At 49.4% G+C, this 14,534-nt stretch overlaps 1 protein-coding gene across 1 annotated transcript; it reads left to right on the forward strand.

Moving 5' to 3' along the window:
• Window positions 1-3,115: 3,115 nt before the first annotated feature.
• Window positions 3,116-8,195, forward strand: LOC107123773 (C-X-C motif chemokine 10-like). The gene is made up of 4 exons (XM_015427117.1): window positions 3,116-3,212; window positions 4,298-4,424; window positions 5,879-5,968; window positions 7,331-8,195. Exons 1-4 carry the CDS (start codon window positions 3,152-3,154, stop codon window positions 7,389-7,391), a joined length of 339 nt encoding a protein of 112 aa, XP_015282603.1. The 5' UTR covers window positions 3,116-3,151; the 3' UTR covers window positions 7,392-8,195.
• Window positions 8,196-14,534: the final 6,339 nt, after the last annotated feature.

Genomic DNA, 14,534 nt, shown 5'->3' on the forward strand with positions numbered 1-14,534 from the left:
GGGTTATTTCATAGAAAAAGAGGTGCAGGAGCTCATTAGCATAACTTATTAGCATACCTTATTTGCATATGCCACTCCCCCTGACATCACTGGAAGTGTGTCAGAAGGCAACACCCACCACTCAGGCTCCACTTGCTCTTAAAGGTGCCACTGGACTGTTTTGGATTGCTAGCTATGGGGGGGGGGACGCACAGATCTGCCCTCACAGAGGAGGGAGAGCTTGTACCTGAAGGCGGGCCGGGGGATCTGCAACTTACCTGGCATCTTCTTGCTCCTCGTGGCCCGACTGAGGGCTGCTGGGAGCAGGGGGTGGGGCTTGTTGCATGTGCCCACCCCCTGGGCTCCTTACTGCCAGAGTTCCACTCCTGTGTGCTCCTGCAGGAAATGACCCCTGACTTAAAGTCTTTTGTTCACCTCCAAAAGCCCCGGTTAGGAGAGCAATTTTAAGGAGCTCTGCTCAGAAAGGAATCTCATGTTATTCATTGGGGTTTACTGTTAGGAAAGTGCTCTTAAGCTTGCTCAAGCCGCCCTGCTCCCAACAGCTAGTCACTCTGGGCCCCATGTTGGGTCGCCAGGCCTGGATTGGAAAATACCTAGAGACTTTGGGGGTGGATCCGGGAGAGGGCGGGGTAAAAATCTTTGCAACTTATCTTTATTGACTCTTCATTATTTTTGTCACGGATGTTGTTTTTTGGAATTCCACTTCTTCCCATGATCTCTCATTTTTGGCTTCCAGCTGGGATTCTTCAGAAATTGAGTCTCCAGAGCTGAGCCGATTCCTCATTTTGGGAGACCCTGGGCAGCCCCTCCTATGCCCGCTACCAGGCCCCCTTCTGGGCCCCCACCTGCTTGTTCATCCTTCCTCTGTCTACTCACAAGGTCTCACAAAGACAGCCAGTTTGGTGCGGTGGTTAAAAGCGGCAGACTCTAATCTGGGAGAACCGGGTTTGATTCCCCACTCCTCCACATGCAGCTGCTGGTGTGACCTTGGGTCAGTCACAAGTTCTTTCAGAGCTGTTCTCTCAAGGGTGGGGTACATACTGTGCCAAAGCCACTGTTTTGAGGGAAGGTAGTCTGCAGAACTGAATGAAAGTAATGGGATGAGAGACAACGTTCTAGAACTACTAGGCAAACTGGACACCAATAAGTCTACCGGTACCGATGGAGAGCCAGTTTGGTGTAGTGATTAGGAGCACGGACTCTAATCAGGGAGAACTGGGTTTGGTTCCCCACTCCTCCACATGCAGCTGCTGGCGTGACCTTGGGTCAGTCACAGTTCTCTCAGAGCTGTTCTCTCAAGGGCAGTCCTCGGGAGAGCTCTCTCGGCCCCACAGCTACCTCAGAGGGTGTCTGTTGTGGGGAGGGGGAGGGGAAAGGAGACTGTCAGCCACTCTGAGGCTCCTTATAAATCCAATCTCCTCCCCCTCCCCCCCCATCTGCACAAATGCCCACATCCCCTGCATGCCCTTTTCCTCGATGGTTCTGGGTGCAGTTAGGAGTGTCATTGCCATGACAAGTGGGAATGCTGATGCTTCGTGCACCCTGCGCATGCCCTCTTCCAGTGGTGCTCGGCAGCAAGTGCAGCTGGGAACGCATGTGGCAAAGCACTCACGAGTGGAAGGGGATTAGAGGGGATGCATGGGTAGGGGGTCAGCACAGTGGGGGCCCCCCCAGAAGCCAGGGACCCCAGCAGCTCCCCCACCTCAGAGTATGCTGACGCTGGCCCTGCTCCACAGCCAGTTTTACTGAACAGAAGCAGAAGTCAGAGTTTTCAGAGATCCGGACTCAGGGTTGCCTAGCAACCGGTGGGGAATGGGAGGACCAATCAGGAGCGGGAGGGAGGCCCAGGCCACATCAGCAGTGACGTGGTGACCTCACTTGCGGCATGTACCAGAAGTGACAGCATCACGTCAGAACGTCCCAGTGATGCTCTGGCATTTGGGCAAAAATTCTGTGGAGAAAATGGGTTCTACCATAGAGTTTTTGCCCAAATACTAGAGCATCCCCCAGAAACCGCCAATGTGATGACATCACTTCCGGTACACGCTGGAAGTCACATCGCCACGTTGCCGACAACGTAGCTTGGGCCTCCCCCCTGCTACCAGTAAGTCTCCCCACCAGCCAGCTTATTTGGGGGGGTGGAGGCGGGGACCAAGGACCCTCCGCCTCCAGCGGGTGGCTGGCAACACTATCCAGACTCCAAAAATTGGCCTGTCCCCTGGAAAACATCTGACCACACTAAACTACCGCTAAGCCATGCTATATATTTGAAACTGCTGGGCTACATTTGTGAGTTGGACTCCTAAAACATGCTCATCCTTACGACACTCTTGCCAAAACAACAACCGCCACAAAAAATTGAACAGCTGTTCTCCCGCATTCCTTTTCTACCTTTCAATAATCGTTCCTAGGTAAAGGTAAAGGTTCCCTTGCTCGAAAGCCAGCCGAATCCGACTCTAGGGTTGCGGTGCTCATCTCCGTTTCAAAGCTGAAGAGCCAGCGCTGTCCGAAGACGTTTCCGTGGTCATGTGGCCGGCATGACTAAACACCAAGGCGCACGGAATGCTGTTACCTTCCCACCGAAGTATCTACTTGCAATTTCTTGCTTTCGAACTGCTAGGTTGGCAGGAGCTGGAACTAGAGACGGGAGCTCACTCCGTCTTGCGACACCCGGGTCTCGAACTGCTGAACTACTGACCTTCCACAGCCTGCAGTTCAGCGTCTTTAACCACTTGAGCCACAGCAGCTCCTACCTTTCAATAATTGTTTCTTCTTATTTTAACTTGCTGAGTGCCGCTGTTCTAGCCAATTTGTTCTCCGAGCCTGTGCTGTATCCAAGACTTGGCTGCCTTCCATACGATAAAATCATTGCTGTCTTCTCACTTCCTTATCTGAAAGTGAAACTATTCAGTTGATTTATGAGAAACGGGAGATTTTCCCTAAAAGGGAGCACGTTTCCTCTGCTCCGGTTGGGGATTCCCCCAAATCCACTTGGACTGGACATTCCCTACTGAGAACAGCTGACCAGGCTTCGGGCCAATCAGGTTTGAGGAGGGGAAAAGAGGTTCGCTATAAATTCTCCCCTGGAATTCAAACACCCAGCAGGCATCAAAAGACAGGAGATCACAAAGGTTCTTTCACCATCATCACCATGAACCAAGTCTTTGCCGTTTTCCTTTGCGCAGCCGTCTTGCTTGTGACAGGCATTCAAGGTGAGTAACGAAAGCGGAAGGATAGAGGGTTTGGCACGTAGACAGGGATGCCAGCCTCCAGGTGGGGACTGGGGATCTCCCTGAATTACAGCTCATCTCCGGACTGCAGAGTTTATAAAATTATGCACGGGGTGGAGAGAGTTGACAATGAGAAGTTTTTCTCCCTCTCCCAAAATACTTGAGGGCATCCAATGAAGCTGATGGGCAGTAGGTTCAAGATGGACAAAAGGAAATACTACTTTACACAGACGGGGATTCGAATGTGGGATTTGCTGCCCGAGGATGTAGTGATGGCCAAAGCAAGAAACTGCTTTAAAAGGGGATTAGATAGATTCATGGAGGATAAGTCTATCAATGGCTGAGGGGAACCTCCACATTCAGAGGCACTAATCCACTGAAACCCAGAGCCAGGAGGCAACATCAGGGGAAGACCAGAACCAATGGGTTGAAATTAAATCAGAAGTGTTTTCGGCTAAACATTAGGAAGAACTTCCTGACAGAGCTGTTCCTCAGTGGAACAGGCTTCCTCGGGAGATGGTGGGCTCTCCTTCTTTGGAGGTTTTCAAACAGAGGCTAGGTGGCTATCTGACAGCAGTGCTGATTCTTGGGCAGATCACGAGAGGGAGGGCAGGAAGGGTTGCCTCAGTGCTTAGTTCTTGTGGCCTTTTCCTACATACTCAGGGAAATGCTAATCGCCACTTTGGGGTCAGGAAGCCATTTTTCTCCAGACCAGTTTGGCTGGAGATCCTGGAGGTTTTCTGTCATCTTCTGGGCATGGAACAGCAGTCACTGGGGGTGTGTAGGGGGAGGTATTTGTGAATTTCCTGCCTTGGACTAGATGACCCTGGAGGTCCCTTCCAACTCTTATGATTCTATGACTAAGACCTCAGCCTCTCTGCCCTGTTGTTGGCCCTCCAGAGGAACTGGTTGTCCACTGTGTGAGACAGGATGCTGGACTAGATGGATCACTGGTCTGATCTAGCTCTTCTTATGTGTATGTGAACCAGCCTCAACAATCTGCTCCAATCATTTGTCTCTTGTGCTTGCAGTAACGTCTCAATCTTTTAAATTCATTTTGTTTTTAGGCATCCCGACTTCTGGGAAGGGACGCTGCATATGCCCATCCATGGGTTCTAATTTTGTCCCCAGGAAACCTTTGGGGAAAGTGGAAGTGTACGCTGCGAATGCTTCCTGCGATCGCGTGGAAATCATGTAAGTCAGGAGCCCCCAACTTTATAAAACCTATGAGCGCGATTTGAAATTTGAGAACAGGAAGTAGGCATCACAACAAAATGGCTGCTGGGGATCAGGGCTAATCACAAAATGGCTTCCAGGGAGGCCGGGTCTGACCTAAAGATGGAAGCAGGTTCCGCAAAACATTAGGGGATTCCAAGATTCCTGAATAAGCACTCCCTCAGCACACAAAAGGAGCTGCGGTGGCTCAAGTGGTTAAGACGCTGAACTGCAGGCTGTGGAAGGTCAGTAGTTCAGCAGTTCGAGACCCGAGTGTGCCGCATGACGGAGTGAGCTCCCGTCTCTAGTTCCAGCTCCTGCCAACCTAGCAAGAAATCGCAAGTAGATAAATAGGTACCACTTCGGTGGGAAGGTAACAGCGTCCCGTGCACCTTGGTGTTTAGTCATGCCGGCCACATGACCACGGAAACGTCTTCGGACAGCGCTGGCTCTTCAGCTTTGAAACGGAGATGAGCACCGCAATCCTAGAGTCGGATTCGACTGGCTTTCGAGCAAGGGAACCTTTACCTTTACCGCAAACAAAAGTGATGGTTCTCAGGCACTTTTGAAGCACCTTCTGCCCCAACAAAGCCTTTTCTTGTCTCCAGATGCAGACCCGTGGGGAGGGGGGACTTGGATTTATGAGCATCTGGCAGTTATTGGTCTTCCTTGCCATTGTGTATTCCTGTGAGCTGGGGGTTGCCAGCCTCCAGGTGGGGCCTGGAGATCTTCTGGATCCATTCTTTCAGTAGACCATAGAGATCAGTTCCCCTAGAGAAAATGGCAGCTTTGGAGGGTGAATCAGGATTCCCATTTGTCCACTTATGTTGGGAGACCTCCACCAACGACAGTCATTGCTTGATTATGGGCAAAAACTGTGGATAATGTAGTGGGAGTGATCATCCTGGAGAGAAAAAAAATTTAAAAGAAAAAATGGGCCTTGGGTACTTACAAGAAGTTCTGACCACAGAGCGCCTGGTGATTCCTAGAGCTACCTGGAAGTGACAAGGTAATCCTACCATAGATTGCCTCCCAATTGCTAGAGCTACCCTTGTAACTACTGGGTAGCTCTAGGGATCGCCAGGAACTCTATGGTCAGAAATCCTGAAAAGTAGCCTAGGCCTTATTTTACTTTTTAATTTTTCTCTCAGGATGCCATCCCTCCCACAGTTCTTCCACTGGTTGCCAGGCACTGCCTGGTAACCCTGGGGTGGACTCTGTGGCATTATATCCCTGCTGAGTTTCACCTCCCCAGGCTCCACACCCCCAATCTCTAGGAATTTCCCAGACGGGAGGTGGCAACCCTTCCGGACATCCATGTTCCGTGACCAGATTCTCTTTTGCTGGTTCTGCTTCGCGGCCAAAATAGCAGCTGCCTTTTTAAAGAAGGAAGGTGGGCCGTAATCATGAGGACTTTGTCCATTCCTTTCCAGCGTCACGCTGAAGACCACCGGAGAGCAACAGTGCCTGAACCCGGATTCGAAGGCCGTGCAAGCCATGTTGGCAAGGATCGCGCAAAACAGGTACGCAGACGGCGAACGATCCCCACGCTCGCCACAGATAATCCCGCTATTGTTAAAAGGTCTAAAATGTGTTATTTATTGTGTCCAGCTAAGACCATGGGGCCAAACCACATGGAATTTTTTTTTAAACGTCAAGTAAGGAGTCCCCATGCCAGTTTTGTTCTCCTCAAAGCGCTACGGCCAATGCTCCCTCTAAGCTGTGGAGTCTCGTGAGCACAAATTCTACTTTGTGAGCGACTGGCATTAAAAGTTGAGAGCGAGCGATTTGGCGGCTGCATCGGTTCAGCTTGCTCTGGAGCCGTCCTTCCTGAGCCAGAGGCTAAAAAACTGTGAGCTAGCTCAAGCTAACTCAGCTTAGAGGAAACAGTGCCGACAGCCACTGTGGGTAAAGCCTGTTGGGAATTTTTTGCACAACTTTGGATCCATTTTTTTTTAATGCCCTGGGGAGTTTGGTTATTCCCCCACACACACTGCCTTTTCGTTCCATTCTTCCTTCGAGGAATTTGGAGTGGTTTATACGGTCTCTGGCCGGTAACCTGGAGGGCCGATCTCTCTTCCTTCTCCTCCCCTCCCCCCAGCACCACAGCCCTGAGGTGATTTACGCTCTGCAAGATCACTCTCTTTCCATTTTCAAAACGGCTAAGAGGATCCATCCCCCCCCCCACTGGGGAAAAGGTGGGACATAAATAAAAGAAATAAAAATATTTTTTTAAAAAAATCTGGTGCCTTGAAGCTGGCTTGGCCATGCTACATGTGGGTTGCAGGCAAGGCTCCCTCTAAGCTGTGGAGTCTTGTGAGCAAAAATTCTACTTTGTGAGCGACTGGCATTAAAGTTGCGAGCGAGCGATTTGACTACTGCATAAATCACTTTGCTCTGGAGCCATCCCTTCCTGAGCTAAGACCGAAATGTTGCAGGGGAAGGACTGGTAGGCTGGCATGAAAATGCTTCCTCTAAACCAGTGGTGGCGAACCTTTTAGAGACAGAGTGCCCAAACTGCGACCCAAAACCCACTTATTTATTGCAAAGTTCCAACACAGCAAATTAACCTGACTCCCGAGGTTTTACTTTAGAAAAAACAACTCATACATTAACTTAAGATGATCCAAACAAAGCAAGGAAAGCAATCCCAAATGCTTTCATTTACTTACAATTATTTGCCAGAGAATTTGACACTTTAATGATGGTCTGGGCCTGGCTGGGGTGATGGCACATGTGCTCACAGAGAGGGCTCTGAGTGCCACCTCTGGCACCTGTGCCATAGGTTCGCCACCACTGACCTAAACACCTTTCTGCACTGTGTTAATAGGACGAGCCACTGATAATTGTGCTCCTGACAACTTCTGCTTCATTTGTTCTTTCAGGGCTTCCGGAAATGCCATGAGGAGAGGAAAAGGAGCGGCCGGTAGGAGTTCCCCGCAGTAGAGCAATGGACGGGGCGTGATTTTGGTCGCCAGCAGGATTTCTGAAGAAGCAAGGGTGAAGATGATGAAGAGGAATCCAGTGGACGTCTCTTGCTAGTATGGTGGTCTTTTTAAAACCACAGTTGCAGCGCTGGCACCTGGGCTTGCATTGATCTAGCAGTTACTTTACTGAACGGGTAACATCTGCTTGTTCTTGACAGCTCTGCTGGTACAGTGACTAAGAGACTAGGTGTCAGCCAGAAAGTCCTTATGGGGTGGGCTTGCACATCTCTCTGTCACAGAATCTGACATTTGGAGACGACAGTCCTGTCTTCCCAGGTGTATTACTGGCATTAGCGATATATCACAGGTCGAAGCCCTCTTTGACAATCTAAAGCACTCTGGTCAATTTGTACGGAAGGGAGTTTAAGGCAGTATCTGTCGCCCCCTGCAGGCCATATGTGTTTACAGTATTCCTCTGACACACACACACACCCCAATTGATTCTATTGACTCTATAGATTCTTAAAATACCTGTTAAAAGAAATGAATTTAGGAAGCAGTGTTTTAAGATGTGTACTGTTCCATCTCGTGGGCATTCAGTTCTCTGTTGTACATACTGCTACAAGTGTCGTGTAACCCAGATCTGTAGTTTTTCCTCTTTGGGACTTTTCTTTAAAAATAATCAGAATGTTTGTAGTGTAGAGCTCGCAATGGATTGAAAAGGTACCGACAGCTAACTTTTCTTATTATAAAATGCACAATGTACATAGTTTAAAAAAACATGGTCTGATGCTCTGTTTGTAGAAATACGAGGGATTTTTTGGGTAAGTCTTTGGGGTTTTTTATAGTCTTGCTTTCATTATTAAATGGTTTCTGCTTTAGCAATCTGTGTTTGTTTTTCTTCGTTTAACAAATTGATGGGACACAGCTGGGGGCTGTGATGCAATTTTTCTCCAGGCCAGTTTGGCCGGAGATCCTGGAGGTTTTTTGGCACCTTCTGGGCGTGGAACAGCAGTCACTGGGGGTGGGGTGGGGGAGGAATGTGTGAATTTCCTGCATTGTGCAGGAGGTTGGACTAGATGACCCTGGAGATCCCTTCCAACTCTACGATTCTATGGCAGCGTGGTGAAAGAGGATACAGAGAACATTGGCTCTTTCTCCCACAATACCAGGACCAATGAAATAGACATACAATAGATTCAGGTCAAGCAAAAAGACATAACACATAATTAAGTGTATGGGTGCCAACTCCAGCTTGGGGAATTCCTGGATATTTGGAAGCAAAGTGTGGGGGAGGGCAGAATTTGGGGAGTGGGAGGAGCTAGGGCCTGCCTAGGAAGGCATGGGGGGCAGGAGCATTTGGGGGCAAAGAGTGGGGGGAAGAGCATCTCACAATACCCCCCCCCCAAGTTTCGCTACTCTTTTTCGGTTATATATATTTTTATTTTTAAAAAACCAAGATAATATAAAAGAGTTACAGAAACAAAGGGGTCACATAGGGATTACAGAACAGATTATACTTATCAAAGGTGATTATGCTTACAGGCTGTATTAAACAAAGAAGTAAAGAACTACTTCTCCCCAACATCCCCTTCGTTATAATTTTTAAAACATTTCCTACAATAGTTCCATCATTAAGTACATTTGATGCATCTATGATCTTTCACTAAGGAGAAAAATAACTGTTTATTTAGTGTAATCATCAAGAAAAGACTTTAAAAAACTATAATTGCCTATGGCTGGAGTTGATCATGGTCCGAAAACGTTGCTGTGAATCATCTCCAGAAGTCCCTCAGTCTTCCCAGCAAGGAAAGGCACCATTTTCTTCTTCCTACTATAACCCAAACCCATTTTTATTCAATCTTCCAACATGTTTTAAATTGGAGGACAAACAGAGCGGCTTTCATTAAAATGCCTCTGCTGCCATCTTGTGGCAACTTGTAGCACTGCAACCCTAACCCTTTCAGTATGCAATCAAGAAGGTATCATTGTTCCCAAGACAATCGTTCCCAAGATCTCTCCCAGCCAGCTTGGTTAAAAAACACTCTCTGGTGTTTGGTGTTTGGTGCTGGGGCAGGTCACCCCTGAATATACCTGGACAACTTTAAAGTTCTTGTTTGGGTAATTCCGGCTTTGAAAACTACTTCTCTGATCGCTTTGGTGTCTGCCTCTATTCTCCGGGCAACTGGCTATCTTATGGCCTGTCTGTCCACAGCCAAAACAGCGTTTATCCGGCTTCTTCCTGGAGCCGTGAAATTGCTCTCCCGGCCTTGGTTGGGTCACCTGGGCCGCGTAACCTCTGCCATCGCTCTCCCAGCGGGTGTTTGTAAATGACCCCTTTCCCATTGCAACTCTGCGGGAGCTTTCTGAAATCTCCACAGCCAATACCTGTGCAGCAGCTTCGAAACTGATTACCCCTTTAGTTAGCAACTTACTGACCGCCGGTGCAAAACGTGCCGGCAAACTGCTTAGAAGCACGCTCAGCTTCTCGTCCTCCGTTAAACCATCTCCAACGCCCTGAGCCCACAGTTCATCAAACATTCCTCTTAGCTCGTTAATGTGAGTATCTAACGAACCCCCTGCGTTATAGCGTATAGCATACAGCTTATCATAAAGGGCAGCCTTTACAGCCCACCTGCATCTTTCACAAATCTGCCCGAGGAGTTTATAGACCTCTCTGGCTGTCTGCGGCCCTCTCAGTTGTAACACGCATTTGTCGCTCACGAAACTCAGAATCCGCACTCGCGCCCTGAGGTCCTTTTCGTTCCAAGCGGCTTTCGTGGCGGCATCCGCAGGAAGATCCCCCGTGATCACGTCATACAGTCCTTCAATTTCCAAAGCACACTCCATCATCGTCATTGTGTAAAAAGAGACGGTCTCTGGGCAATTGAATAGTTGATGGCTCGTCTGCCCACAGCCGGAACAGCGGCTACCTTGCCCCCGCCTGGAGGTGTGAAATCGCTCTCTCTGCTTGGGTTGGGTGACCTTGGTCCTGGAACCTCTGCCTTTGCTCTCCCAGCGGGCGTTTGTAAGTGACCCGTTTCCAGTAAAAACTTTGTACGCAGTTTCGGAAATCTCCTTCGCCAATTCGGTCGCAGCGGCTTGGAAACTCATGATCCGTTTGGACTGCAAGTGTCTGACGGCGTGCCCAAGACTCGCGGGCAAGCTGGCAAAAAGCGTGCATAGCTTCCTCCTCTCTGTCAGCTCATCTCCGCAGTCCTCCAGTTCAGCAAAGATTCCCGCTAGCTGGTTAACATGAGCGTTGAACGAGTCCCCTTCCTTGTACCGTACGGAGGATAGCTCAGCATTAAGGGGAGGCAGCAGAACCGGCCAATTTGTTTTGTAGCATTGCTCAAGAATCTCGTACCTCTCTCGGGCGGTCTTGTCCCCTAGCAACATCACATGATCGTCTTTGCTCGCCCAACTAAAAATCAGCATTCGCACCAAGAGGTCCTTTTTGTCCCAAGCGGCTCTCGCAGCAGCATCTGTCGGAGGATCCCTTGTGATCACGCTCAGCAATCCTCTAGATTCCAGCTCCAAATCAAACCTCATTTTCCACACAGAGAAGTTCCCAGATCTTAAAACCGTGAGGCGATATTTCCCCATAGTGTCCATGGTTCTATCCCAATAAAATTCAGGCTTCTCTTGCTCTGACACCTCTTCTCTTTCTCGCTCTCTCTCTCCTTGTCCTGAAGTCGCGCTTTTGTTCCCTGGTCAAACTGCTAGCCGCAGGCTCTCGAAGCTGCTGAAAACAGATTTAGTTAATGGAGCATTTTTAGTACTGGGCACCATGACCTGTTAGGCAGCGTGCATATCAGCAGGGTGGAATTGCATTCACCGCTTAGGAAAGAAAAGTCACGTGTAGCCTCTTCTTTATCTTAGCAGACTAGGATAAGTCCCTTATTATAAAGAACTCCATTCAGGACAGAGTAGAAACAGCATTCTTAACTAAAAGAAGAGGAGGAGACGGGATTATACCCCGCCCTTCACTACCCGAAGGAGTCTCAGAGCGGCTTACAAACTCCTCTCCCTTCCCCTCCCCACAACAGACACCCTGTGAGGTAAAAGAAGAAGAGATTGGATTTATACCCTGCCCTTCACTACCCAAAGGTGTCTCAGAGCGGCTTACAAACTCCTTTCTCTTCCCCTCCCCGCAACAGACACCCTGTGAGGTAAAAGAAGAAGAAGAAGAGATTGGATTTATACCCCGCCCTTCACTACCCAAAGGAGTCTCAGAGCGGCTTACACACTCCTTTCCCTTCCCCTCCCCGCAACAGACACCCTGTGAGGTAAAAGAAGAAGAAGAGATTGGATTTATACCCTGCCCTTCACTACCCAAAGGTGTCTCAGAGCGGCTTACAAACTCCTCTCCCTTCCCCTCCCCACAACAGACACCCTTGGGAGCAGTGTTCCCTCTAAGCTGAGTTAGTGTGAGCTAGCTCACAGTTTTTTAGTGTCTGGCAGACACATTTTTTGTCTCAGCTCAGGAAGGAGGGCTCCAAAGCAAACTAATTTATGCAGCAGTCAAATGGCTCGCTCACAACTTTAACGCCAGTAGCTCACAAAGTAGAATTTTTGCTCACAAGATTTCACAGCTTAGAGGGAGCATTGCCTGTGAGGTAGGTGGGGCTGAGAGAAACTGCTCAAAAGCCAGTTTGGTGCAGTGGTTAAGTGCGTGGACCGTAATCTGAGAGAACTGGATTTGATTCCCCACTCCTCCACTTGCAGCTGATGGATGACCTTGGGCAAGCCATAGTTCTGTCAGAGCTGTCCTTGAAAGAGCAGTTCTTGAAAAAGCTCCCTCAGCCCTACCTACCCCACAGGGTGTCTGTTGTGGGGAGGGAGGAGGAGGAGGAGATTGGGTTTATACCCCGCCCTTCACTACCCAAAGGTGTCTCAGAGCGGCTTACAAACTCCTTTCCCTTCCCCTCCCCACAACAGACACCCTGTGAGGTACAAGAAGAAGAAGAAGAGAGTGGATTTATAACCACTACACCAAACTGGCTCTCAGTTTGGGGAAGGGAAAGGAGATTGTAAGCCACTCTGAGACTCCCTTGGGTAGTGAAGGGCGGGGTATAAATCCAATCCCTTCTCGTTTTCTCTTGAGAGAACAGCTCTGAAAGAACGTGTGACTGACCCAAGGTCACACCAGCAGCTGCATGTGGAGGAGCAGGGAAGCAAACCGGGTTCTCCCAGATTAGAGTCCGTGCTCCTAACCACTACACCAAACTGGCTAAACTAGGATGGACAGAGATACGGGGAGAGCGCGTTTTTGTTCCGATGGTGGTGAAACGGAGAAGAGAATGGCTGATTTCGCACTGGAGCTGCCTCGATGTTGCGCCGCCGTTTGCCCTGATACTATTGGTCAATTTCACACCTGAAGCCGCGGGGCTACATTTTGACCCGCAGCTTCGCCCGATTTCCCCCGCAGTGTCGTGATCCTCAAAAAACAGGATCATGAAACTGCGGGGAAAATCGGGCAAAGTCAAAATGCAGCCCCGTGGCTTCAGGTGTGAAATTGACCAATAGTATCAGGGCAAACAGCGGCGCAACATCGAGGCAGCTCTAGTGCGAAGTCAGCCGGTGAGAGAGACCCAGAAGAGAAGGAAGATTTGCTGAAGGCAGCAATCTAGAAGAGAAGAAGAAGAGAAGAGACTGGATTTATACCCTGCCCTTCACTACCCAAAGGTGTCTCAGAGCGTCTTACAAACTCCTTTCCTTTCCCCTCCCCACAACAGACACCCTGTGAGGTATGTGGGGCTGAGAGAGCTCTTGACACAAACTGCTCTTTTTCAAGAACAGCTGTGCCAGGACTACGGCTTGCCCAAGGTCATATCAGCAGCTGCAAGTGGAGGAGTGGGGAATCAAACCCGGTTCTCCCAGATTAGAGTCCGCACACTTAACCACTACACCAAACTAGACATCAAGGTGACAGCAGCGGAGCAGTGAACAGGAAGGATACGCAGGACTGTGAGCTATCTGTCTCTCTGGGTCTACAGCCCCCACCCTCTGAAGTCTTGGTGTGCATGAAGACTATGGGGCATCACACTGTCCTTCACTTTCAGTGGATTAACCCTCCGCAAATTTAGCTCCTCAGCGGGCTAAATAATTCTCTCTTGAATAACAATTTCTGCTAATCTACCTGAAACAGATGTTAGGCTGACTGGCCTGTAATCTCCTGGATTCCCCCTGTACCCCTTTTTAAAAATTGGAGTGTGATCTTTTGCTATTTAGTTATCCAGCACAGAGGTCAGTTTTAGAGACAAGTAGTCTATACTGGTTAGCAGACCAACAATTTCACATTGGAGTTCTTTAAGAGCCCTTGGGAAGAAGGAGGAGGAGGAGGAGATTGGGTTTATACCCAGCCCTTCACTACCCGAAGGAGTCTCAGAGCGGCTTACAAACTCCTTCCCCTTCCCCTCCCCACAACAGACACCCTGTGAGGTAGGCGGGGCTGAGAGAGCTCTGAGAGAACTGCTCGTGAGAGAACTGCTCTGAAAGAACTTGTAACGGACCCAAGGTCACACCAGCAGCTGCATGTGGAGGAGTAGGGAATCAGACCTGGTTCTCCCGGATTGGAATCCACGCTGTAGGGTTTTCAAGGCTAGAGATGAACAGAGGTGGCTTGCCATTGCCTGCCTCTGCACCATGACCCTGGTATTCCTTGGAGGTTTCCCATCCAAGTACTGACCAGGACCAGCCCTGTTTATCTTCCAAGATCTGAGAAACTCGGGCTTGCTTGGGGTCCCACCTTATCCCAAATCCCACCATGCCCCGACTCCAACCCAAACCAGGAATTTCCCAACCCTAGACTACAGCACCTTTGTATTCAGTAGTCAGAACATTGGAACTTGGGATGGGGGAGGAATAAGAACATAAGAGAAGCCATGTTGGATCAACACTTTGTGTTGCACAGTGGCCAAAAACCAGGTGCCATCAGGAGGTCCACCAGCGGGGCCAGAACTCCAGAAGCCCTCCCACTGTGCCCCCCCCCCAAGCACCAAGAATACAGAGCATCACTTCCCCCGGACATAGTGTGTTTCCTTTGTAAAGGTAACGGTTCCCTTGCTCGAAAGCCAGTCGAATCCGACTCTAGGGTTGCGGTGCTCATCTCCGTTTCAAAGCCAAAGAGCCAACGCTGTCTGAAGACATTTCCATGGTC

Source organism: Gekko japonicus, unplaced genomic scaffold, assembly GCF_001447785.1.
Source record: "Gekko japonicus isolate JY-2015 unplaced genomic scaffold, Gekko_japonicus_V1.1 scaffold565, whole genome shotgun sequence".
Taxonomy (NCBI): Eukaryota; Metazoa; Chordata; class Lepidosauria; order Squamata; family Gekkonidae; genus Gekko; species Gekko japonicus.